The 27,743-nt window shown below is 37.0% G+C and overlaps 2 protein-coding genes across 2 annotated transcripts; one reads left to right on the forward strand and one right to left on the reverse strand.

The window, feature by feature from the left end:
- The first annotated feature begins 3,909 nt into the window (after positions 1 to 3,909).
- On the forward strand, positions 3,910 to 12,865 carry LOC140935955 (uncharacterized). Its single transcript, XM_073385529.1, has 10 exons — positions 3,910 to 3,989; positions 4,079 to 4,169; positions 5,571 to 5,721; positions 6,363 to 6,395; positions 7,255 to 7,350; positions 7,520 to 7,577; positions 7,856 to 7,914; positions 9,182 to 9,241; positions 10,340 to 10,394; positions 10,659 to 12,865. Exons 1-10 carry the CDS (start codon positions 3,935 to 3,937, stop codon positions 10,733 to 10,735), a joined length of 735 nt encoding a protein of 244 aa, XP_073241630.1. The 5' UTR covers positions 3,910 to 3,934; the 3' UTR covers positions 10,736 to 12,865.
- An 828-nt stretch (positions 12,866 to 13,693) lies between these two features.
- On the reverse strand, positions 13,694 to 27,732 carry LOC140933846 (max dimerization protein 1-like). The gene is made up of 5 exons (XM_073383510.1): positions 26,863 to 27,732; positions 26,709 to 26,775; positions 25,954 to 25,986; positions 25,028 to 25,142; positions 13,694 to 16,984 (listed from the first exon to the last, which is right to left on the reverse strand). The coding sequence occupies exons 1-5, from the start codon at positions 26,915 to 26,917 to the stop codon at positions 16,682 to 16,684; spliced, it is 573 nt and encodes a 190-aa protein (XP_073239611.1). The 5' UTR covers positions 26,918 to 27,732; the 3' UTR covers positions 13,694 to 16,681.
- Positions 27,733 to 27,743: the final 11 nt, after the last annotated feature.

A 27,743-nucleotide genomic window follows, 5' to 3' on the forward strand; every position in this document is an offset into this window, starting at 1 on the left:
CTAAGTCTGCATTTTAATTGTTGCACCTGGTCTAAGAAACCCGGTAAGCAACAGTGTATAGGTCATTTACCTTAAGTTTTAATTCTTGTTGGTCAAATTCCTTTAAGGCCATTCTTCCCATCACTTAAGCATACCATCTGTAAGAGATAAAGAAATGAACACTTTTTATGAACTACAATCCAACCCTGTTTTATGGACACCCGCTCAAGACAGACACCTAATTATGAACACCCAGTTAATACAGACACTATCTATGGCCCCCTCAGTGTCCTTATTAATGGGGTTTGATGGCGTACAGTATCTTATATGCTCTGACTTCTACTTTAAGTTTTGCTTAAGTGTTTTGTTTTTGTATTTCTATGTTCACATAGTTTTCTGTTTCATTTTCTTGTTGTATCTTAGATTTTGTGATAATAAACACTGTCTTACAGTGTACATAGGTCCCAATCAGCCTGTGTCTAACAGTTGTCGTCAGTGTTGGTCATTTTGGGTCCCATGCATATTATCCTTCCTAGACCCAGTAAGATTCCATTAAGGCGGGAACATTATTACTAATGTGTTCGATTTAAAGGTTAGGGTGGATTTGGGAAAAATATCATGGTCTATCATGGCTACTTCCCTACAAGTCAGGTGCAAATCTCTTAATATTGACACAGTGCTGTTGTGCAATGCTACAAATTTGGCTGCACAAAAAGAATTTAAACAGAAGGCTCTTGCGTGCACTTGCCAGACCGGTTTCTGAAGATCTGTAGGGCTACTGGTAGTTGAGTCTAGGATCACCCAATGTTCATTTGCAAGGATCAAAACGCTTTCTTACTTTCTTAAGTGTAAACAATAAGCCCAACGGAATTCCGTTTATCAATAAATTCCCCAATGTTTCTATCATTTTTCATGATCGAGAAATATATAACCTTATTGTATGGCGCTCCCGTGAATTGCTGCATGCACAACAAATGTGTGGGGCTGAGAAGAAATCTTACCCACTTTTTGCACTGCTGAACTCTTTGATTGGCTGGAGAATCCACGCCGATTGTAACTTGCTCGCATGAGTTTTCAGCTTAAAATGTCTCTGGTTTGCTACCAAACCGCGCAAACGCGCGCTCGCGCGCTGCCATATTGAAATATGAGAAGACCCTGGGGACGAGTTTACATGAGCGTGCAATTTTTGCGATGAGTGTATTGACGCGCGCCGTCGCGTTTCGCTACTACTACTGTTCCTGAGGAATTAATGGGGGTTACTCGTAGTCTACCCTCCCCCTTTTTAGTAGCATTTTCTACTTGTTATTGCTACGAGAAAAAGATAGAGGAAGTTTGATTTATTCACATACGAATTACGTGAACCCCCGCATTCGAAGCCACACAGAAACATGAGATAATAGTCCATTAAACTGTTCTTGTTTTGAAATATTTTGCAAGACTTTCGGGGATTTTGAAATCACTTCGCTGACAATTATAGCCCTGAACAAACAGGCTCTAGATTTTAGTAAGATTCATGATAAGAATTTTTGACGGTTAGTTGTTCAAGTCTAGAACACTTCGCGGGGGTAAAAACACTTAGAATTACGGGCACTCAGGGCGAAAACAAGCACGGTAAACCTATCTTTTTATTGAAGCACTTTCCCTTACTCCATTCAAGCTGTAAAATAAGTTAACACAACACACTGGTGATTACTTATACGCTACAATTTATAGCCACATGCCTCCTATTTTCATGAATTCTATAAATCATGAAAACCCGCAGTTTTCTATTAACGTAGACGCCATCTTTCCTTCTTTCTTCTTTCGTTTTATTTTTTATCTATCTATCGTATAAAAATAACTTTTTACAGTTTAGACACTTACCTTTTTACACCTCGTACTTTGTTTTTCTGCCATGGAGCTGACATCTTTTTGTTACTTTTCCTTATCATTGCCGCCGGATTTCAGCGGTCAGATGCCAGGCGATTTCAAGTCAAACCTGAAGAAAAATGGAAAAATATGTTACAATACTGGAACAAACGTTAAAAAGCGTCTCAAGAAGTTCACAGTTTGACTAGTTCTTCAAGATCTTAGGCACCTCGTTTACGTGTAGACACTAGAAAGTCAAGAGATGATGGCGTTAATATAGCAAAAGCTGGCATAACTATGGATCTGATATGCTTTGCAGTAGAACGAACTGATTCGTTGAACATTTACCTTTCTTTAGGCTTTAAAAGTAAATAATCCAACCATCATTAAAAGCCCAGCAAACTTCGAAGCCGTTAAGAACTTATTCAATTCAAAAATCATTTCGAACTTATTTGCGCATGTGTGAATAAAGTAAACTCATTATTCCTTTTTTACAAAAATCAATGAAATTTTATTGTGTAAAACACCTATGGAGTATCATAATTTACATTTTTCTTCTTTTGATTGGTGTAACGGATTGCGACCAGTGGACGTGCACATCATGTTAAACCTAAGCAACAATGGTATTGGTTTTAACCAAGAGAGAATGACTGTTTTAACAAGAAGCATCTAACTCTGAACAGGATTGATGCCTCTGTTTTAACCTTCACTTTTTTAAAATATCATTCGGGATCACTTTTAATCCCTTTCCCCGTAATCTTTAACCTATTTTTTTTTTCAAAATAAGGAAGGAAGGAAGAAAGAAAACTAAGATTTGTTCATCTGTCATCGGATTCTGAGACTTGTAAGACTTCGATCTTACAATCAAGCCCTCTGTCCTCGTGGGAAGATTAAGCGTTTTTTAGGGGAAGGGTGTACTTCTGCAAAATTGGTGGATTCATCCTCTTGTTAGTTATAATGCGACCTATTGCACTTTTAAGGGTCAACCAGAAATAGGAACTGGCTCCTTTTCAAAAGATTTTTGGTCCCCGAAAATTTTGGGTGGTGCGCCAAATTAAAAATGATCATCGATTTATAGATCGTATAAGAACGGTTGGTTCGCTGATTTTGACCAATTTTTATTACATTAGTTTACTGCTTTTTTTTAGCTCCCCTCTAATCAGGGCCTTTTACCTGATTACGGTGGCGCCAAACTCTAAAACCTTTAAAATTGCCAGTACCACTATTTATTTGCTGCTTTATAATCTCTGGTGACCCTAAATGGACTGCAATCATGGCAGCATACAGCACAGGCACCTCCTTCGCGTGTCTCCCTCTCGCGCGCCAGTTCTTTCTTCGCGCCCAAATTTTTCCCACCGCCTGTTAGATTTTAAAATTAAAAATAGTAAACTGGTCCCTTACGGCAGGGGGCTTTATAGAAAAAATAAAGAAAGAAAAAAAATGATAAAATGGTGAATTGTGTTTGTATTTTATATACATACGGTATTTTACAAGCGGGGGCCCGTTGAAGATTTGTGTTGGAAACCTAAATCACTGATCGGGCAAATATAATTCACCATTTTATTTTTGTTTTATTTCTTTATTTTTTCTATTACTCTTAATGCCACAAGGATCAGTTCCGACTGTTTTAATTTTAAAATTCGGTGCTGCAAATTTTACTGATCCAGGTCCACTAAAGATCTGGCCGACCCTCGCTGGTATGAAGTCGCGCGTTGAGTGGTTTTGCCTCCAAGAGTGTTTCCGCCTAACTAGGACATTTGTACCACTGGGAGTTAATCTCGTACCCAGATCTTGGTCACGAATCAGTTCGGATCCTCTGGAGGTATGGATTTTCATTAAGAAATCCAAATATGAAGTTTGTTTCTGGATTTCTTGTTCGATTAAAAAAATCCGAAAATAAGGATTTCAATTTTCCAATCGCAAAATATTTATTTTCTGTGCCACCGTTCCCGGGGTAAGATATAGAGCTCACCACCCGGCGAAAGAGCCACGATCGACTGAGCCGGTACCCTGGCCGGGACTGAGCCCACCCCTGCAAGGACATCTGTAACCGCTGAACGATTCCTTGAGCATGTGCATGCTCAAAACGCATGGTACAACAACAAAAATGGCGGGTCATGGATCTGATCCTTCGGATGCCGAAATACGGGGCGCAATGGCAGGTAAATGAGTTCTATTTTACGATATTCAGATTTCCTACTCAAGCCTTTTGCAAGGGAAATTATATATCTTATTCATATTTTTTTCTCAGACATTTTAAGGGAAGGCGAACTTTCCAAGCTCACATCAAGAATTGTCCGAACTCAGCTGGAAGAGAAGTTTGGTGTGAGTTTCTTAGGAAGGTAAAGTGAAAGCATGTGTTTGAGAAACCAAGCTTGTTTATTCACAGCCCCTTTGTTTCGAGAAATAAAAATGAGAATAAAGTTCGTGTAATTACCAGTAAAATTTTTTACACCCTTGTGTACTTTTGCTTGTAGATCTAGTAATATTAATGTGACATTCCAGATTAAAAAATATGAAATCAAGCAGCTTTACTTTTATCTCAGTTGTGAAATATCGAAATAAAGTTACGAAATAAAATGTATAGTCGTCAATAAAAACTTGGTTTACCAGTGTAAAAAGCAGATTGACTTTTTCTAACGCGTTTGGTGAAGTCCCCTAAAAGTAACGAAAGTCATTCATTCGTGGTAAAAATATTTGACCCTGATTTTATGCCTAAACGCCGCCTAAACGAACAGAGCACAGAGACCAACATCTCGTGATTTTTCTCAACAGAGATTTGTAGAGATGTACTAAAGGCCAAAATGTAGTACAAAATTTCTACAGCAAGTATGTCTCAGCTGAAAAAAAATCAGAGACTCATGACCTGTTGCTCAGTGTCTACCTCGCGCTTTTTAATAAAACAACGATCAAAATTTATGGAATTTGATTGAGTAACGTTATTTCACAGACCTTTTACACTGGTTAATTAATGCACCAGACCTGCCAACTCTCACTATTCTGACGTGAGCCACACAATTTTTTGTCTTTTCTCACAGGCTCACAACAACACTCCCAATCTCACGGTTTTTGGGGAAAATCATTCTGAAATGAGTTGAGTAAAATGGAAATTCAATAGGGAATGCTAGTGCCTTTTAAAGCCTTGTTGGCAGATTGTCTAACACTTTTTAGTGGCCATGATTAGTTGGCTTATCCAGAAGAAATGACCCATTGTTGTAAGTTTTGGCCTTTTTTGCTATGTGATGACCACAAATAAAGCAAGGTAATATTTTAAAAAATAAATACTTACCCCTCCCCCTCCCCCCCCCCCCCCCCCAATGGAAAAAGGGCTTGTAGGCAGAAAAAAATAGAATCTCACTACTTTTTGTAGAATCTTCAGACTTTTTTCATGAGTCTCCAGATTTTCCTTTATCAGGGGTTGGCAGGTCTGATGCAAATTTAAGCTATTAAAAAGAGGTTGATATCAATAATATTGCCATATTTCATGAATGAAATACTTCTGTGGAATGTGTTTTATCTCTGAAGTCAGTCAGCTTGATCTTTTAGAGTGTGCTTTTGCAGACGTTTTTCAATCTAATGATATGATTATTAGATCGTTTATGAAGATGTCTGTTGTTATGTTATACGAATATTGTTTCCAAAATTTTTGGTCGTGAGACTGTGTGGCATCAATTTTACAGAAAACAATATTATTGCAAAATATTCAAATATGTAATAATATCCTATAATTTTCTTAATTTTAGGAAAAAAGAAATTGATGCAATGTTAATGGAAATGATTGAAAACCAAGAGAAAGAAACAGAAAATGAGAAGGAGCAGGAAAATGGAACTAGTGATCAGGCGAATGGTGTTGAACCAGAAAGAAGTGACCAAGAGGATGAGGAATCAGGGGAGGTTGTAGCCTGTGAATGCAGCTGTCACTCCCCACTTTTCATCACTTTGGATGTTTCGCATGAGAAGCATCTGTGATTCAGACACAAAAATTCCATACTGATGATGTAGATTTGTCAGGAATCTGGTGAACATCCACTGATTGGTCGATGTAGTATTTTTATTCTTGTAGAATATATGTTGTTCATGAATGACAGACAAAAGACAAAAGATCACTTATAATTTATGTAACCACCATGAAACAACCAAAAAATGGTCATTTTTCATGGAATATATCCTTCTTTACAAAAGGCAAGTGAGTTTTGCTGCCACGCAGAAGAACTCAAACGTTAAACCAGTTTATGTTAGCACTAATCTTGGATTTCTTATTCATGGGATAAAACTCAAACAAATTTAAATCCGGAATCCTGCCTAGCCTATGAAGTCCTACCAGGTTAAAAATTAATGTGTAAACATGATTTACATCATCATTATAGAATTTTTAGGGCCGAATGGCAAATGTCTCTTCCACCAATCATCCCCAGTGATGAGGAGTGAAGAGAGATGGCCGTTATCTCTGGGTTCAGAGGTTGTGGACTTTTCTAAGATTTTATGAAACAACTCCCATGTATTTATTCACCAGTAGTTATATATTTGTTCTATAGGATGATGAACCTTCAGCAAAGAAGAAAAAACAAGTAAGTAATAGTGTGAGAATGTTTTGGAATGAACGTTGGTTATGGAAGGCAGCATGGCCCAGTAGTTAGCACATCTGACCTACAATGTGGCAATCCAGAATCCCAAGTCCCATTATTACCACTAGCTGGATTTGATTCTCAGGCATCACAAGTTCAAGTCCTGGGTCATAGCTGAATGGATGCCACCTGGTTTTTAATCACATTGTATTGTTTGTTTCAAATTATTTGAGCGGAGGGCCCTTCGTCTCGATGACTATTCGCCGATATTCACGACTAGCTACTGGTAGTCAGGTGCACTTCCATTTTCATAAGCAAAGCATTTGAATTCACCATTTGTTTATTTATTAATATAACCATTTATTTGATAAAATGCAGTGAATTACCCAGGTTTTTCTTAACCTCATACATGTATGAAAAGGAAACTAGTTCAAATTATTGGGAGGTTCAAAAAATAGCTAAGTGGGGGGGGGGGGGGGGGGAAGCTTAAAAATTAGCATCTGACTGGGGAAGGGTTGGTCAATAAATTATAATTACAATTATTGTGTCTCAAATTGTCATGAGGTCTGAGAAACAAGGGTGGAAGAAATTGGAATCATTCTTCCTTTTTTGACTACTGTGCAATAAACTGAATCTAACATGTTACTAGGTGGTTGTTGTTGTCTTTATAGTAATGATTTTTAGCGTCCACAGAGGCAAAAAATTGAATCAAGAGATTTTTAAATTAAAATATTAACTTTACAGTTGCCGTTAATTATGTCACCTGGCTGTTAATCAGGCTATATAATGGTAAACTGTGAAATAATAATCTTATAAATGATGAATTTAAATAGCAATATATTTTACTTTTTAATGTCCTCAGGAATCTCATACTGTTGATGATGCTGAGTTAGCTCGCAAGCTTCATGAGGATGAAAAAGGCTTTAGAGCAAGGAGGCAAAACACAAAGAAAACAGTGGTGAGTGTGTGCAACAACATGGTACAGTTTTGTTTTACATGTAACTTGTGGATTTAACTGAAATGTATACTGACCGAGGATACATTGTCTTTTTCCAGTTAATAAGATTTATGATTTTGTTGTGGTAACATTACCCTCTCTTTATTATTTGTCTTTTGCAAATTTTAAGGAAAGGAAAAAATCAGCAAGTGCAAAAAAATCAAAAGAAACCAAAGGGGAAAACAAAGGTAAGAGCCATCAATAATTATTTTGCAGTTTAATGATGTCAAGTCAAAATTGCTTTTCTTAGTAAATTTTGAACGGATTGAACTGAGATTCAGCAAGGGCATGAAGACATATCTTGTCAATCAGATGCGTGTGTTTCTGAGCTGAAAAATTCTATGGTTTGGTATCAGTTCTGGCTTGAAGTGAACTACATGCAGGTCATGTACCAGTGCCTGATTGCTGCAGCAATGAGTATGAATTTTATTATGAAACTAATGAGGTCTGGGAAATTTGTTTGCAGGCTTTAAAAAGTTAATGGCTTTATCCCCTGTATTGGCTGAACTTGTAGGACAAGACAGAGTAAGTTGCTTTTTCATAAGTCTTCATCTTACAAAGAGTTTTCTGAGCAGTCAATCCTGTACACCTTCAGTAATCCTGCATGATATGAAAGTTAATATACCTTATTTTTATATGGTTGAATCGCGAGCAGGCAAGATGAAGTGTATGCTGTGTTCTGATTGGCTACCTGAGTGGGCAAGATCTACCTATCTTGCCCGCTCGGGACTTCCTGCATTTTGGTCCCGCACGAAAAATTTCTGTTTATGGCCATATGATAAATCCTTTATTGACCAAACTTGATCGATCAAGTTGGGTAAATATTGGCCCTGTTCTTTTTTGCATTTTAATCAACCTTGACTTCTATTCTCAGTCCATAAAGACACATCCAGCCATCTTGATTCCACGCTTAGTCAATAATGCAATATGATAACTTCATTATTTGCAGGGCAAATGAAATTTATCATTCATTTGCTCTGTACATAATGGACTGATGCTGTTCAATAAATTATTTCTGCTCAAATGATATTCAGTTTAGGACTTGATGTTTTAAATGTGGAGGTGTGGTGAGCAAGCAGTTAACACCTTTAATTTTGGATCTGTAAGTTAGGGTATCAAGCCCTGCCAAAAGAAAGAAACTTTGCTCCACCTTGTCTTTCTTCACCCAGGCCCTGGTGTTCAAATGTTGGATAATGCTATCTAGCGGATATGTACATGGTGTATAAATAGGAATCAGTGACATACTGCCACAGACTAGTACCCTGTCCAGGCGGGGGTAGCAATAATCCTAGGTGCATCATGCTCAGAAAAATGCTTACCTAAATAATTTAACAACTAACAGGACATCTCAAGATGTTCCATTTCAAAAACTGAAAGTTCACATTAAACAGAGGTTACACAGGATCCTATCCAAGGGGATACTTCCAGTAATGGTATCGCTTTTATCCTACTAGTCCTTAAGTGCCTGCAAAGATGTTGGGTTTCTTGAATGAGGTCTATTGTTAAACAATCTGACTGTGTTTCCAGAAAATATCCATACCCACTGATGGAGGGTAGTCAGAAATTCCAAGAAGGAGGGGGTTCAGAAAGGACACATCTTTAAAGGAATTTATGAAGCTGAACTTGAATTTGCAGAGGGGTTGGGGGTGGGGAGGGAAGGGTTTAAGCCAATAAAGCAATACAACACAATGGAACCATACAATCTGTTTTTCACCTTCCATGTAATAGAGCTCTAATTAACTTGGAGTAGCAATTATTAAATTTGCCAGGAAACCTTGTTCTTTTTTTCTAGATGGCAAGAAGTGATATTGTGAAAAAAATGTGGGAAATAATAAGAGAGAGAAAGTTGGAGGTATCTATCTAGTTCATGGTACTTTATATAGACACAATATACCGGTATTGAGAGAAAATATATTAGAGTCATAGACAGTTTTCGTCATGTTACTAATTATTAGAAGTTAAAGTAATCATTACCATGGTGCATTCTGAAATGATTGGGAAATAACAGGTCATCAAATTAATTCTGTTAGTTATTTCAAGGACAGCAAGTTTTAGACTGAGGCACTTTTCAGCGAGTTCTGTTGTTGCCCTGGTAATGGTTATTTTTATTAAAATGACATTGTAACAAAACAAGATTTAACATATGAATTGCTTTCAAACCTTCCATTTTAACCAGCTGGCCCTGGTTGTTCAAATGCCAGATAACTATCCAATGGATAAATCACCTTCCAATGTATAAGTATTAGGGAAGCAAATTGCATTACAGTCAACTACCTTTATAGAAGAAAGTGTAGGGACCTCAACTTAGTGTCCTCATTAGCGAGAGTCCGTAATAGCAGGAGTTTATTTCAGTCAAACATCTGCAATATATTTTTGCCTGGGATTAAGCCGCTGTCCGTATTATCGGGGTGTCCGCAAGGTGAGAGTTGACTGCATCTACTGGAATAGGATAGAGTTTTGTACTGTGGGAAGTGTCATCCACCTTTAAACAATAAACATTATTGTGACCTGAAATGCTAAGGTTTGGTGGTACTTTATAACCTGAGATAAGGAAGGCGAAAAGAAAAGAGATTTTAGCACGAGCACGTTAGAGAGAATGTATGGAGGCTGCTAAAATTGGGCCTGATCTCAGGTTAGGTACTTTGTGATGAGTTGTAGCTTACAAGACTGCTTTTACCAATAATCTTTTGACGGAGGCAAACTAATTTGGTTATTTAGATAGGTGATCTCTTACAAGAGTTGGACACTTTAGGAGCTCAACCATGACAAACATTTATCCAATGTTTTGCAGAACATTATTTTTTTTGTTCATTTCATAATTAGACACACTACAAGAGTTACCAGAGCTTTACTTCTACAAAAGTTAACTCTGCAAGCCACCTTAATTGTTGACTCTCCAGTTTCTTGTAGAACTATGTTTAAAAATTAAATATTTTTGTTATCATTCTAGGATCCTAAAAATAAGAGATTTACAATTTGTGATGAACAGCTGTACCAAGTCTTCGGTAAGAACAATTTTTTTTCAAGTGTCTCGGTTTGGAATCGGATTGAGATAGCCTGCGCTTTTGAAAATATCCAGATACGTGTTGGCAGGACTTAAATAAGTGTTCACATTAGTACTTTCATGCTTCTTACAATGATAATTATATAAATAAAGTAGGATGTGTTGCTGTTAATGCGGTTTGATGGTCGTGATTACTATATCATGTGATGTTTTAATGTTGTTTTTTAAATTTCTTTTATGTAACCTGTCAACTCCTGTTTTTCAGGTTTAAAAAGGTTCCAGACATTTTCAATGATGAAATATTTAAAGAAACACATCAAGGATCCCGAGCTGTTAAGCTAATGGTCAAGTGGTCTTTAGAATACAACACTATTGCATAATGCACTGTCATTTAAAATGAGCATTTGATATTATTTATTTTGAATTCAAAGTACTTACCTTCCTGTAGACGTCTCCAATTTCAGGAGACATCTACACATAAAGTATTAAGCCTTTAAGCCCCAATATCCACATAAAAATTCTCCCTACTGATCTCCATACGTCTCCTTGAAAAACTGGCTGAGAGAATTTGTTGAAAGATCAAAGCATTGTCCTTTTGGTAATCATTTTTGTACTGAATTCTCATGTCCCATTCTCTTGATTATCTATTGATGTTGTTAGGAGAAACTTGATGTTGGTCACTTTTGGGACTTTCAGGGTTAAGCAAGACCTTCTTAACTTGTAGAACAGGTGCTATGTTTTCGCGTTTTTCGGGCACGAAGCGGGCCTGGAGCGCGAGACACGCGTGACGGGAAAAAGTGTGGGAGTCGCGCGTGCCTGTGGCTTCCCGCTCGCTTCGCGCTTGCCTTCCCTCGCCTGAGGAACGGCAGGCTAGACTTCCTAAAGTCCCTTTTGGTTGGGTCATCGTTGTGGTTAAGTCTAGGTACTAAGGCAGTCGGCTCTAATAAGACGAGAAACCTCCTGCAGATCACTCACACAGACGAAAGTAGGCGGATTAACACAGATTACTTTTTGCTTAATAAAAATAGTGAATAATAGCTGGAAATCCCAGCTTTCGTTGATTTGCAGTTTATAAGGGAGTTTAGGTAACCCTGACGGCGACGGCAACTAAAACTTCCCTAAAAGAGTAAATTCGTGCCGATTCAAACTTCGTCGTTACTACCGTATTTATTCGAATGAGCGCCCAACCTCGAATTAGCGGCCACCCCCACCCCCACCCCACCCACTCAAACTCAAATAAGCGCCTACATTCAAAACCCACCCCCTTCTCCCTCCCACCCAACAAAAATGAATTAGTACTAATAAGAGACTTCCCCGAAGATGGAGTTTTTTTCAGGGTATTTTACAGAAACTTGCTTTGTTACATCTTCTCGTTTTGTTATTACCTTTTTTTGATTTGTCGCAAGATAAAAATACTACACTTGCTGAAAATAGTGAAAATTTAATAAGTGCCTAACCTCGAATAAGCGCCTACCTCGAATAAGCGGCCACTCTCAAGGTCCAAAAATTTAATAAGCGCCCAGGGCGGTTAATCGAATAAATACGGTGTTCCACCTAGCAGTTCAATTTGTCAAATGTTGGCGAATTTTTCTGTAGTTGAATTCTTAAGGATTATATCCAATGTCAGAAAAAAAACAAGCTGGAAAACTTACAACCTCCATACAACGTGAACTTTAAAAATGTCACGTTTTAGTCGTGCAGCGACGTCCAAAACTAATTGTTTGTGTTTCAGTAGGACTGAGAAACTTTAAAGCTTCGGTGAAAGGGTCAACAAAAACGTGCAACTTGTCTTGCAACATGGGTACAAAACGGTTGAAAAGCGATGTTGCGCGTTTTACCACCCACGTTCAAACCTGTTCACAGTCTGGTTTGTTGGAAGACGACTAATTGATGTTGGTGGTAAAAAGCGCAACATCGCTATTCCACTGGTTTTGGAGCAGTGTTGCAAGACAAGTTGCATGTGTTTTGTTGCGCGTTTTACCGTACCTTAAGTCGGATTTAACATTTGCTGCGTTCACATTCTTCGATCCGTAGATTCCAAAGTATTTTTTTATAGTTGAGCCCTTGCAGTTATTGCAGTATTAAATGTGCCTTTTTGATTTCTCATTCAACTTGTTGTTTTAGTCAGAGCATTTCGTAACTACACAACGGACATTTCTCTTTCTTTTTTACTGTTGATTCCAAACGCCTAAAACATGGTAAAATTTTTGAGCCCCTAAAAGCTGGTTAATTCGGATAAAAATTGTGCAGTCACAATTTTAAAATCCGAGCAGATTTGTATCTGGTGAATTACAATTTTTTTTTCCGTGCAAGTAGGCAAGGAATGGCGTTTTTTGAAGTCAAGTTGTCATTGTAGTATAGCTCTCTCAAACAGGTTTCTTGCTGTAATTTTGTAAACTGTTCCTACTACATTTGAGTTAAAACTAGTAAAGAGCAATTGTAAGTAATAAAATTATAATTATACCTGGAAAATGTAACATTTGTGTCTTCAATGCATCTTACGTTATTACGGTCAGTTTTCTTTGTCCCTGGGAAAAGCCTTTCCTTAAAGTTTTTCTAAATATTAACGGATTTTGAGTGTACTTTTCTTTCACGCTGAGTCAGTCTGGGGGACTTTTCACTAAGCAGGTGGTCTTTGGTTTTCCTTAGCTCTCATCGATTTTCCTCTACGTCTCGGGTGTTATCCATTGCGTCTCATTCTTTTTTCTCAAACTCGTTAATAATTCATAAAGAAAATAGAGAGGATGAGTGTTTGGAAATCTTGTCTTGGACAACCAAAAAGCATAAAAAAAACACTTTCCAGACCACTGTATTCTAAGTTGAAGAAAATTCGAGGACTTTTCAAGGACTTGCTCAGAAATATGGAGAAATGGATTTCAAGGACTCGCCCTAAAATTCATACCCTGCAAGCAGAGGCCCTTCGATCTTCCTAGAGAAGTCGACTTATCTAGGAAGATCAAAGGGCCTCTGCTGCAGGGTACAAATTCAAGGACTTTTTTAAGACTGTCCGAACCCCGCACTGAACAGCTACACTTCAAACACAATTGCACGTTGACGTCTGATTAGCAAATTTCACCACTAAACTTTGTTTGTCGACTTGCACCCTTTTCGCATGGGATTCAACTCTGTTGCCTAGGAAATTCATTTACGTAAATCGTCGCCAATTTACAATTTGGAAACGAGGCTTGGTGGTAAAATCGTCCTAACCATGAAAACTATCGATCCCTCTACATTTTCAAGTTACTCTTAAGTAAAAATATTGAAATCCACAAGACACAACAATACTGAAACAAGTCAATATTTTTTGAAGTTGCTCAAACGCGAGTTTATTTGCTATTCCTTGAAACTCTGGCAATAATAATTTATAAAAATGTCATCTTTTAGGTACACTTTTTTTTTGCTCAAAAATACACATTATTTACAGATCACATTAAAAATACAAACACTACCATCCAAGATTATACACAGATGAAAAAGTGATTGGATAGGAGATATTAATTAGGTACCCTGAAAGAGCCCATATCATAAATATTTAATAATTATTTATAGAATATTTTGGTGATGAACCTGACATTTACACTGGTAAGGAAAATTTACAATTATTATCTACAGAAAAAAAGAGAAAATCTAAACCCACAAAGGGATTTTAAGCATAATCCTTATGCAGTGACCTCCATGACTGAAAAGGTGGACAATAATATTATTTTACTGGTAAAGACCACACTGGTAGTCTCCTGGCAAAATTTGTTAAGAATTAAGGCTATATTCACACAATACCGCATAGCTTTTATGTCGCCACGAAAATCATACTGGATAGGACTTCTGTTCACAAATAAGAACATTTGTGGTGGTGCAATTTCTGTGTCAGAGTAAAAGCTGCACTGCACCAATTTCTCAAATGGAGAATCACATATCAGACAGGTGTTCATACTATCCACTATTGTGTGAATAAACATAGCCAAACAGTCTGAAAACTTTGCGTAACAAATCGACTCTTGTTACAAACATGATAACAAACTGAAAATAAGAATATTTTGTCATAGTTACCAGCCTTTGTAAGTTTTTCAATGAAAATACCTAGCTAGTTAAAAATTAATTTTAGGAATGATAATCAGAATAAAAACATTCCTTAATAACCGCAATTGTTACAACCTGATTGATTAGTTGACCAGAAAAGTTATCTTTGTCACTCAGGGTGCAAAGAAAGTCAGTTGACAGCTTGCCATTCATGCAGGCTGTCGCTAAAACATACTAGGCAAAAAGTCATATCAACTAGCCCGAAAAATTTTTTTGGATGAACACGGTTGAGTACATTTCCTCTGTAATTTAAATTCCCCGAAAAGCGTCAATCGCCCATTGACAAATTTAGAACAGAATTCACTAGCCTAATAGGAAAACCACCAGGCCTGGGCTACAAGAGACTACTTTCTTTGCACACTGTTTGTCATAGATATTGTGCCACCTATGTCATTTCCAGTCCTGCTGTTTTCAGAGAATCTTGGTTTTGATACGTTTTTCAATCACAAGTCTTCAGCTTACTACAACACCAACTTTTAGAACACCCCTACTTAATACTGTCAATTTTCTCTCAACAGGTACCTCCCTAAAATGGACGGCTAGAGTTGGTCTGCCTGCCATTCATCTGCGAGTGTCATTTCTTTCTTTGACTTTCTATCAAGCAGTTATTCCCCTAAAATGGGCACTTAGCACCAGTCCCAGAGGGCTCTGGCTTAAGACAGTTGACAAAATCTTACAATACCTGCTTATTGCCCAATTCCCCCACAAGGCTGTGCTCTAGCATTGACGGGTGGCCACTGCCAACTAGTTTTTGTCCCTGGGCAACTAGAAAATCTTGGAACTCATAAGCTGGGCCGCAGAGTGGGGGCGAGGGGAATCATTATAATGAAAAAACTGTTTGAATGCAGAGGTCCACACAACACGTGGATATAACTGACTGGTTCCCTCTTGCTGGATCTCTAACCTATACGGAGAGGCTCCATCGAAAAGTAGTATCTTTTTCAGGGGCCAGGTGTATGAAAGGGCAGAAATTTCACTAGTTGAAGTATATAGAAAGGCAGCAAAATCTGCCATTTCAGTCTAAAAGGGCAAAACTATGCATTTTATGGCTGTGAAAAAAATTGAGAAAACATTCTGTTTTTGTGAATTAAAGTGCATATATGGTTTGTAAAAGGGTACTATTTGTCAATAGAAAGTACATAAAACAGGTAACTTTTCCGTCAAAAATGGAATACAAAATGGTAAGGGGTTGGACCTCGAAATGGAGCTTCTCCGTATAAACCTTTGTTGAGACCCCCCAAGTGGGACTTAGAACCACGTATTTCAAAAGTTTAGAGCTCAGAGCATGCTCCTTCATTTTTTCTTCATAGAGCACTGCCTTGGACAAAAAAGACTGACAACTGACATGCAAAAAAATCTGTGTGGTTAAGTCATTCTGTATTGCTGATTTGCACAAGTCACAATGGCCATGTTGGCGGTCAAGAACAAAAGTATTTTTCTCCTCTGGGAACTAAACTCTTTTCTCATCACTGTAAATTCTTTGAGAAAAAGTCTATTGTTTTGACCCTCAACATGGCCGCCTTTTTACATGGTTGCAAACCAAGAATAGTTGATTTTTCAAATCAATTAGATCTTCAATATATTTTGGATGGCTGAGTTCTGTTGTACACAATTCCCTTATTTACAACTCTTACAGGATATATTATTATTTTTCACACGTTTGACATCCCGTCTTCAAAGATGAGATGGTTGTTAGTTGATGCAAGATATATTGCTTAAGCTGATACATTAATAAAAGTACGGCCCTGTAAAAGGACATTTAAAAACAGCCTTAAGCAAGTATTCAAGTCATAGAGTAACTTTTTGATACAAATAGTGAAGACAATTTTTTTATCTCCAGAGGGATATATGTTAATTTTGTACACACACGAAGAATCATTCTAAAGATTCTGTGAGAACAGATTGAAGCTTTTCAGAAGGTTTAATGAAGATGATTAGGACTAGTGCCTTTTAATCCATGTAGTTCTAAAAATTTTGCCACAGTGGTGTACTGTATCTTGCCAGAGAAGCAGGAAATTGTGACATTCCCCCGCAGCTGACAATTTGTACTTTTTAATAAAATCTAATAAGACTGACCCCCCAAACCCACCCCTTAATGAGAATTTTTTTTTAAAACCAACTTAAAAATTAACTAATATGGATTCAATACCAGTTGCAACAAGTATGGCACAGTGAAACAATGAAAAATTTCACTGAGTAGCATGCCAAGAATTAGGAAGATTTAAAAACTCTTCTAGAGTTTACACTTAATCCACCATCACTACCAGTACTGCTACCAATACTAAAGCGGTCATCAGACTCACTGCTAGCATATCCTGTTTCTTCATCATTCTCTACATCTATTTCTTCACTGCTGGTTGAGGACTCGCCTTCTGAATGACGAGGCCTCTTGATACCCATCATCAATTTGTCACTGCGGCCTTGAAGGGAGGCAAGTCTTCTTTGAAGTGCAAAACGCTCCTCATTCAGTTTCCTCTTTGTATCCAATGCTTCCCTCTCTGACATTTGTAATGCCTAAAGACACATGAGATTAGTAAAAGTTAACCAGCAGGTCCCAGCTGTCCGAAAGGTGGATAACGCATCGATAACACTATCCACTGGATCAATATCAAGGCTGTGTTCGAAAAAAATTGAAAGGAGCCCAGTGCTCTGAACTTGTGAAATCCAGTGTGCCCTCCTTATGATTTCTATGAAAAAGCTAAGATTTTCTAGTCGCCCAAGAACAAAAGTTAGGCGCCATGGGCCACTCAGCTCTGCTAGAGCACAGCCTTGAGTATATTTCAGTGAAGAAAACAATTTGTTGGTTTTGCCAATACTATTATCAGATAAGTAATGATCAAATTGCTGTTTCAACAGTTTTCAAAAAGCAGTCATCATAAAGGTACATGATACTGTCACAGCAGCATATGAGTTGACTCCTCAAGGTGCAAAGAAAGTCAGTTTTACGGCTTGCCATTTGAGCAAGTTGTTGCTAGTATGTACTATCTCAAGAGTCTTTTTAACTAGCCAAAAAAAAATTTTGATTAGCAGCATTGATTACAGTTCTTCTGTAACTTGAATTCCCCAACAACCTCCACCTGCCCTTCCGGCAAGTTAAGAACAGAATTCACTAGCCCGATTGCAAAATCCACTAGCCCCAGGATATTGGACACGACTTTCTCTGCACGTTGCTCCTGCCCCTTCTAATATGCAGCTGTTCTTTGTGTCCTCGTGCAATGTTACTCCCCACAAGCTGTAGCTGGTGACAACCACACAACATTCCTTTCCCTTTGTGATTATGGTCTAATGGACAAATCAATCATGTTTCAGAAACTTGACAAGACATTAAGAAGGCATAATGAAAAGAACTGCTTCTTAATTTCAACAAATCACTCATTTCATGTTTATTTGCCCACATCTGTCAAAGTTTCTTATTAAAAGAGGGGTTTGTTAATTTTGCCATGTATATTATGAATTTCCCGTAATGAATGTGCTCTTTATGCTGCAGTGAATGATACAAATTCTCAAGGGTATTGATACAAACACAAGAAATCTGGCAAACTTAGTCATTGCTTTCCCAGAACCTCTACGCACATTTAGAATTAACACAGCTGCTACAATCTGCAAGCTCCTGATTATCATTTTATCTGAGAAGTTTGGAATAAGATTGTGAAGATGACACTGGATTGAGTTCTTCCTAGCTAGTCCAAACATTTTGAAATTGCTTTGCCAGTCTCATGTGTAATATCACTTACAGCAAGACTGAAGGAGGAGATTGGAGACAGGAGTCACCATATCATGAAGTTGGTGTGCATCACTTCCAGAAAATAAAAGCAGTTCTAAGTCAAATTAGCTATATGTGTGGAATGGAATGTGGTGAGTGAACAGGTCTCAGCACCTATTTAATATGAGGACGGGCATTGCATGATGAGACAAAAAATGCATGGCTGCATAGGAAATTGACTGAAGAAGCACTTGGCAAAAATATCAAATTTCTCTTGTGAAATCTTAGAAATAAATGGTACTCGGCTAAGCAAGGGTTCTGCAAAGAGGCTTCATTTGATGATAACACCACAGGATTTCGTCCAAAGATTTAGAGGTTAAGGGAGGCCCTGACAGGGGGGGTCCCATATCACCTGTCTGAATTTTAAAACGTCTCGTGTTGGTGTTTATAGCAGTGTTTATAAATGCTTGTCGCTTATTGTCGGCTTTGCCGTCACCATCGCAATTTGGCTGGAGAGGTTGTCTCTTGTCGCGATTTCATTTTACGCACTGTCGTTACTTTTTGGGCCATGTCGCTTGTCGGAATTTACCCTGGCAGGGCCTCTTAGGGGGTTAGTTTTATTTTACACTGCCACTGAGCATGGATGGTGGATCTACACTGTACATATAAAATTTTGCTATGGCAGTTGCTAGTTACACTGTAACTAACAGCACAAAAATGTCCTACTTATTAATAAGTCAATTCACTGGTTGTAATTCAAAGTATTTCTGACCACTCAAAATAAGGATTTTGGTCATGTAATAAGTTCTTGTTTATCACGTAAGAAAGCTATTTAAAATAAGTTCATTTCACTTGTTCTTATTCAGAAATATTTTGCAAAAAGTACAACATTCGAAACAACTAAAATCAAATGTTCAAATCAGATCACTTGATTATAACTGAAAAAAAGATCAAAGACCTAAGAAAACCAAATCTTATTTACTTATATCATTATCACTTGGACATTAAAATGTCAGTTGCATCACCTTGCAATAACTACAATAACAATATATACATGTATTTCTTTTTCACATAGTGAGCAAAGACAGGATGTTTCATAACGTTTGAATCAAAAACACGATTGTTATAGTAAAATCCTTGCTGATGTCATTGTTTACATTTTTGCTCATAAGCATAAATAAATAAACTCATAGAGGACATTGCCATATGCACAAATTTCATTCAAAAGTTGAAAGAGCTGGTTAATGTGAGCACTTTCTGCAAGTTTCAGCTCTTTGCAATCAATAACAATGGCACTAGCAGCAATCAAAACTACGAAATGGCTGAATGGCAAAAATGTTTGACATACGTTCTTTGTAAAGTTTGGGGTTTTACAAAGAAAATTTCTTCGAAAGTATTTGGTTTATCAGGCTCAAAATTGCAAAGACATCTGAAATCAAATAGTATGACTCAGTAAATCGACACTATCGCCTGATGAAGATCTGCAGTGCGTGGTCAAAAAGTCATGATCAATACCAAAGTGACAATTGTGAGACAAAGGATAAAACTTAAACCCTTTATAAATATTATTCACGATGATTTATATCTTTCATGACAATCATTACTTTCTTTCAGATATTCAGAAATTGTATTTTATTAGCTTTATCAGGTAAAAATAAGAATATTTTAATGAGGCAAAAAGTGAAAACAAGGCTTTGTCTATAACATTTTGTGACCTCTAATACATAGTTTCTGGCAATCTTCATAAGCCCAATTGACTTGTAGCACGATACACATGTACATCAGTGTAACATAGGGCACTTTTATGAAAATGAGTAAAATATTCCCAAACCAACAGTACTTGCCAGATATTAAGTAATTAACATCAAACAAACATATTTGGAAAATTTTCATGGTATAATTCTTGTCTACAGCTTATTTTAGAAATTACCCAGAATCCTTTTTGGGCGTGGCATCTGACTATTTGGCTTGCTTAGCATGACTATTATCACTAAAGTACAACAAATTTATTAAGCTTGTAGTGCTTTTTGTCTGCCTCTTTCTTTTTCTTGATCTTTTCTTCCCTCCACATTTTCATCTTTTCAGCATTTGAAAGGCTTTTCTTCTTGGTATTGTGTAACGCAATCGTGATGTCCACTCTATTTTTACCTCATGTTTTCCCGCTTTTTGCCCCTGATTTGTTATAAAACACCCCCCAGATACTAAGGAGAGGTTACACAGGACTCCTTCGATGTTTCTTGTGGATTTTGGCTGGAAAATGGCTTGAATTCAAGTTTCATTTGGGAAGTTTTCTGCTGCAAGTGTGGTGGTAATTCGATCGTTACGCTTAGACAAGCATGGCGCTCAACTGGAAATATGTTTCTGATTCACCATTTGTAGAATTTCTTCGTTTTAAGCCTACTGAAGACTAAAAACCTTAGCAGGATTTGAAGACCAGTAACTGAACTGTGTTGCAGCCATGCATCAGCGACCGTTGTTTACTAGAGGCTGAGATACAGGTTTTCTTTTGGGTAAGTAATATTTAATTTCACACATCAAAAGTACACAACAGTTTAGTTTCCGAACACGAAAATTCTTTATTTCTTCATCGCAGTGAGTAATCTTTAAAACCTGTCTTACTCGGTTGTAAACAATGTTATGAACTTTACTCAGACGAATTATCTTCTTTTGTAGGTGCGTTTGGAAGTCGCTAGCCTTATATTTGTAAGGCATGGAGCGCTGTTGGACCTTGAGCGTTACACAGGCACTTAATGGCAACCGTCCCTAGAATTATATTTCTTGTTATTTGAAAAATAAATGCAGAGAACTGTGATTTTGCGTATGGTGTCCTTTTTTCCTATTTAATATTTCTGCTCTGTTGAATTTTCTTAATGAGACAGTGTTAAGGGTGAAATTTTACTTTTTTAACTATTTCATGCAAATTAGCTGTTACGCGTTACACGCTGAATTTGTAACTATTTTCTTTCATTTTCAAGATTTTTTTATTCCTAGGTTCTTCCAAATGATATTTTTTTAACATATCACTTAACTACAATCCTTATTGAAGTAAGGTAGAAAGTTTAAACAAAATCCGTCATTAGCTTGCAAAGATATATGAAAATATATTGGAGGAACCACTAATGTACATGTGTATCGTGCTACAAGTCAAATTTACTATCAGGCTAGGATTTATTAATACGACTACTGACTTAGCACACCCTCTCAATTAACGGACCTTACAACCTAGGTTTACCTTTAGCTGAAAAGTGAATTTCAGTGACCCTGTTTTATGCAAAAAATCAATAACATGTTTATAGACTGTAAAGGGCACCCTGGATTTCATACATGCATGTTCAGAGCCTACAGTTTTTGCTAGAACACAGCCTTGAAATGAAAAAGGATAAAACGATTTTAATTGGGTTTTTTTTGTGACTACTGCGCATGCCCCAGTAGAAAGTAAGTAACAATAGATTTATAATTCAGAGCCAATCAGCATACAAAGATAACCAATTTTTGGAATCGTTCATTGCAATGATGGTTAGTCGATAATCGTGGATGACAAACGAAATGCTCAGCTGCCTCAGGGTCTGCTTTGATAGCTTGTGAGACAAGTTGCGCGTATTCAAGTTTGAAAAAATGTTGCCATGTAACCGAATGAAAACTTGGTGAAATACATAATTTCTCAAGAAGCATATCTTCACTTCTCATCTTCAAAATAAGCCTAGAAACCACGATATTTGTAGAGAAAACATTGTGCAATGAAATTTTGGAGTAGACTTTCGGTCACCTGCTAGGCAACAAAGTAGTTCACAGGATCAGGTTTCACAAAGGATACGGTATTCATTTTCTAGAAGCAACTAGGCAAATAACACTCAATTCACAACACACAAAGAAACAGAATATTCTTGGACTTTTTGTCCTTTAAAAATTATACTTAAATGATGTTTCTATTATCAAAATTGATCAACTGCCAAGCACGATCAAGGTTCTGATGTTCCTGTCAATCATCTCTCAGGTCTTGTGAGTCTTAGCAAAATCTTCTTCAACCAAACCAGAAAAAACTGAATGGCTCGTCGGTTTTTGGCTGGATATTTATTTTACTGGGACTAGCTAATAATGTGATAGTATCGAAGCGTGAAAATATACTATCCAATGTAATTTGAAGCTTTTTTTTTCATTCAAAGTATGTTACTTTCCAATACTGCTTTTAAAGGCTTTATTTACATTGTATCCAAGTGCTGAAAACAACTATACTTTCTATTTAGGTCCATCCGAACTAGGCGCCCATTTGATCGACAAAGCTAGTTGATGTCTAGTCACAATGTGCCGATTTATGTTTTGCACTCTAGAGTCGTCATGCAACGCTTTTACCCAGGGAGCATGGGTAGATGTGCAGCGCATTGTAAAAAGGTCACTTCTATTGTCACGCAAAAAAAAAGGCGTTGAACAACATTGGAAAATCATTCTTCATCATTTGACAAAGTTGCGCGCATTCATGGCAAACGTTGCAAACGCCTTACGAATCATTGAGAAACGTTGCAATGCATTTTCAACCATTCAAATGTGTTGAACGATGCATAAGTAAATGTATGGGGCTGTATGAATATCCACATAAGGATACGGCATATGTAGCACCATTCTACCATTTTAATTTTAATTTTTTTATCTTAATTTTCTGCTTAAATTACTTTGGAATGGCCCATAAGCATTCACAGACCATGAGGAAAACATTTTAAGGTACTTCAATTAACTGAAGCTAAACTGGATACTTAAGGTATACATGAATATGCAAGATTATTTTCTAAATATCTACAAAAAGCATCAACAAACTACTTGAACTTGTTTTTATATAAAATATTATGTTCTACTACTTGAACTTGTTTTTATATAAAATGTATGTCCTAGCAGTCCTATACCTTGATTTTGCTATAAATAAAACATACCAGAATTTTAATGTTCTTGACATTTATCTTCGAAAGTCTGCTTAATTACATTCGTGGCACTTCAGAAAATCCCTTTGGTGTCTCTATTAACAGGGTTCTACTGTATTCCTCCACATGTTGCAATAGAGAGGCTGTTATATTTACCTCAACTTGAAATTTCAATTTTGTGCAATTTGTGTGCAAAAATGATCCAAAAAAACATAGCATAACCATGACTGATGAAGAATAACTTGATGCATTATAAGACCAATTTCAAAGAAGTGTATCATTTTGTAACCATGTTTAACAATAAAAGACATTTTTTTGAGACTAATCTCGATAAAAGCCAGCTTCAGAAGGACTAAAAACACTGCCATCCACCAGTCAGATAATAATGCCTGTATACTTGACATAAGTCATAATTATAAGCAGATTACAAAACCCTATCTGTTAGCTGCAGATACTGAGGTCACGCTAAAAGCACAGCCATACATGTAACAAATGTTTGGGACGTCAACATTACCAAGTTCAAAGCTGATGTTTGAAGCTAACACTACATTATTATTAATCAAAGTAATTTCCATGTCCATACAATGTAATAATATTTTCATGCAAATCACTTTGTTATGAAATACGTAAGCCACCACCCATCAAGCTATCATATTTATCAAACATTTTTTTCACATCCCAAAAACAAGAACATTTCAGGTAATATTCTGTTACAAACATGTACATGGTTGTTTGGATTAAGCTGTATGCTAACAAAAAACCTTTCTTCTTTCTGTGAAGACTTCACCTGCCTTTGAGCTCAACAATATTAATTTTGAAAGCCAAATTTATAATGACAATTCCAAGAACTTTGCACCTGTAATTTTTCACAAATTAGCAGCTCCAACAACTAGATGCAAGCAGTGCAGCTATAAATAACGTCAGCAGGATACTTTTCTTTTTGGGGGGGCATCTCAACTTTATCTTCAAAAAGAAAAATGTCTTCACCAGTTTGAGCCTTGTTAAAGGGAGAGATGATTTTCCTTTGGACACCAAAACAGAAGCAGAATTGCCCTGATTCTTTCAGTAAAAAATGTCACACTTATCTTCAAAACACAAGAATTATTTTCCCAGGAGAAAATATATAGAACAGCTATTCTCTACAGTATTCAAAGTAATTAACAATCGGCTTCTTTTACATTGTAAATACAGAACAAAGGTTATGTCTTTTGTTTCCAGTGCTGCCCAGTGGAATTTTTTTTAATCTCCTCTCTGTAAAACAGAAAATTTTTTAAACTGACAGCCTTGTAGAAAGCCTTTAAAAGACGTGTTACAAAAATTAAAATTAATGGAACAAAGCCACTGGATAGTCATAAGTGAAAACCTCTTGGAATTTTTGTCTTATTGTACAAGAATGGCAACACAGGAATTAAAAGATGATATTTTCGTCTAAGCTCTGCTTGAGACAAATTCACATGAAGGAAATATATTTGAAGTACAACATAGAAAAAACTCATTAACATTTCTTATTTGCATAAAAACTGTACACATTTAACTCACATAAATTATATTAAGTCCCTACTGGTAAACAGATCAGGCTGTAAAAAAAAACTCTTTAAAATTACGGAATATAAAAAGGGCTAGCTGAACAAATTATTTTGATTGCATCACAATTAAACTTTTTTCTCCTCTTCTCATGCAAGCCTTTGCTTTTATTTCCAACTTCCAAAAAACATGTGCTTGAACACTTTTGATTCATAGGGTAAAAACATAAGATACCAGATTTGCATTTGGCAAATCTGTAGCATACCCAAATAGCTAGTTTGGACCTATAACCCTCTTCCATTCTACTGCACCAGTAGCCAAATAATAACTAAAAACTTTTCAATGTCAAAAGTTATTGTATCGTAGTTTTAGAATCAAAGTCACTATGTAAAATAAGAAAAAATGAAGTGTAATGTTTACCTGAATATATTGTTGAGCACTCTGAAGTAATGCTAATGTGGTAGCTTTTTGATGTTCCGGTGGCGAAGGAACAAGTTCTTTTAGTAGTTCTAGACAATCTCTTAGGTGAGCTCGCCTGGTGAAGGAATAAGGAGAGAAGAAACTAAATACATTACCATATTTTAACATTGAGGCTAATGAAACCTGCTATTGGCTTTTAAAAACAAATGGCTTGGAAAATCATCCACAGGCGAGAGCTTCCATCATCAGACAAGACAGAATACATTTTTTTTTTCTTCAATTAATTGGGATGGCGTGATTTTGGGTAAAGAATGGGCAGCGAGCTGGTCAGTTTTAAAAAAGGACTAATTCCAGGATAAAGAGCCTAAAGCACAATTTCCTTTTCAATTTGAAGATTAGAAACAGATTATTATCGCTAAATGGACTCTTTTATTCGCCTGACGATATAGGCGGAAAATTTTCGCGACTGGTACCCGGCGAAATAATTGCACTGCACCAATAACATCCACGACAAGGAAAATTACTGACCCGCGATATTTTATTTTTGGCGCCCAAGATCTGTGCAATACATCTGGACCTCAATCAAAATATTCATTTCAGTAGTTAAGGTGACATTGAAAAGAATTAAAATTCTCTTTTTCCCCTAGCGATTTAGCACTGGAAAGACTAGACTTATGGTTTATAAAGAAACCACTTCTCACGCGTGCATACGTATTCAACTTGGTATGTATTTTGCACGTGCAATCTGTTGTTTTGATGGGCCACGTGGCAAAAGAGCGAAACATTTGTCGAGCGGAAACCTCCTACCGAAACACACATTGACAAAAAAAATGTTTCTTCCTCCTTGAAAGCTTTTGAGCTCCTGAATAAACTGCTTAGTGATTTAATGCTCGTTCTAGGTGATGTAGCTGGTCCTGCATACTTACCGGTTTTTCTCCAACTGGTTATGTGTTGTACGGCTGGTAGCATTGACAGTGGGTTATATATAGAAAGTAAAGAGGTGAAAGATTGTCATTAGTTAACGAACCACCTAAAAGAGTTATGAAAATTGATTCTCCGAGGGAAGAAAATACATAATACAAGAAAAAACCTGATCAATTCCCACAGGCTGGACAACAGATAGATACAAGTTCTCGAGGGCAACGTTGTGTTTATAAAACATGCATGAAACTTTAGAGACAGAAAGAAAAGCCGCGAGTGGTACTTCGCTAGCACGAAAATCCAGACCCCACACTTTACGGACATTATAGAGGTTTACAGGTACGACAGTCTATCAACATGAAATTTTTAGACCGAAACGAACCCTGCAAATACATCCCACGCTGTCTTGGGGGAATACCCTAGGAGCAAAACTGCTGGAGAAAGCGTTTTCAGTTACTAACAATATGCTTATTTCACAAAATCAATTTCAGCCTTGTAGAATGGAACTGACAACACTTGCTACTTTCGTATTTCATTTCCCTTACATAGAGAATTTTTGAAGAGTTTTCATGATGTTTCAGAAGAAAGAAACAGCCGTTAAGGTACTTCACATCTGCTGTGTACATAAGGTACACCGAACAAAACACTGGGCGCCATAATTCGAGCGCAAAATTTTCACCGTAACGCATGCAACGTGGCAGAAAGCGTTGGACGAGTGTTTTTGATCAAAAACTTTCAAAGGAGAGGGTGTTAGTCTTACCTGTAGCTGGGTGAACGTTTCGTTTGCTTTTTATCCCGTTTGACAGACGCCTGGCTTCGTTTCTTCGCTGTAGTTTGGGGCGGAAAGAGGACATTAGCGGGGCGTGAGAACGACATGTGCCGCGAAATTTTGGCAGAAAACGAACAAACCTTACCTTCATCTCTTTGCTCGATGATTTTAGCAGCTTCTAACAGCTGTTCGATATTCATGGCGTTTCACAATGTGAAGATTTGGCGAGCCAGAAACGAAATATTCACGAGAGAAATTTTTCTCTGCATGTGCTGTACGCGGATTGTAAATATTATCAAAACGAAAACAAGATATGTGTCACGCGCCCAAACGTCATGGAAATTACACGCCAAGCTAAACGATCTGATTGGTCAAAAGACAAAAGAAAAAATCACGAGGGACAAAAATATTAGATAAAGACCAATCAGAAACGACAAAATCTAACGTGTAAATTCACATGGTTGCTTTGGTACTCCACGTGGGAAGCTTTTTAGCAACTGGAAAACCAACAAAAACACTGTCATCTTCCTGATCTTTCACGAGAATATGAAGTAATTTTGGTAAGATGAGCTAAAAGGTACTACCCTTTGATTAAGCAACTAACTTTTCTGTAGCGTGTATTGTATTTCAACAGAAAATAATGAAAAGTTGCTCGCAATAATTATTTTAGAAAATCATTATTGTAGATGTGTCAAATCGATGAAAGGTCTTTTTTGACTGGCATGAAATGTCCGAAATCCTCACCAAAATGGGCGGGGTACAGAACAGTTGATACCTACGTTAATTTGGCTTGTTGAGGCACGCACGCAGGAACTTTTATCGCCCACTTCTTTACGCAAGTTCAGTATACGTAAAATATAAACCACATAATGATGTACTTTTATCGATCTTTCCGTGCCGTTCGAGATATTAAATTTGTAAAAATACTCCTCAGGGACTGTCTAATACCTGAATGGAAAAAGAAGTAGACCTCTTTTTTTTAAACTAGCTACCCGCATTTATAGAGAAAACCGTTAATATAAACGA

This window comes from Porites lutea, chromosome 4, assembly GCF_958299795.1.
Source record: "Porites lutea chromosome 4, jaPorLute2.1, whole genome shotgun sequence".
NCBI classification, from domain to species: domain Eukaryota; kingdom Metazoa; phylum Cnidaria; class Anthozoa; order Scleractinia; family Poritidae; genus Porites; species Porites lutea.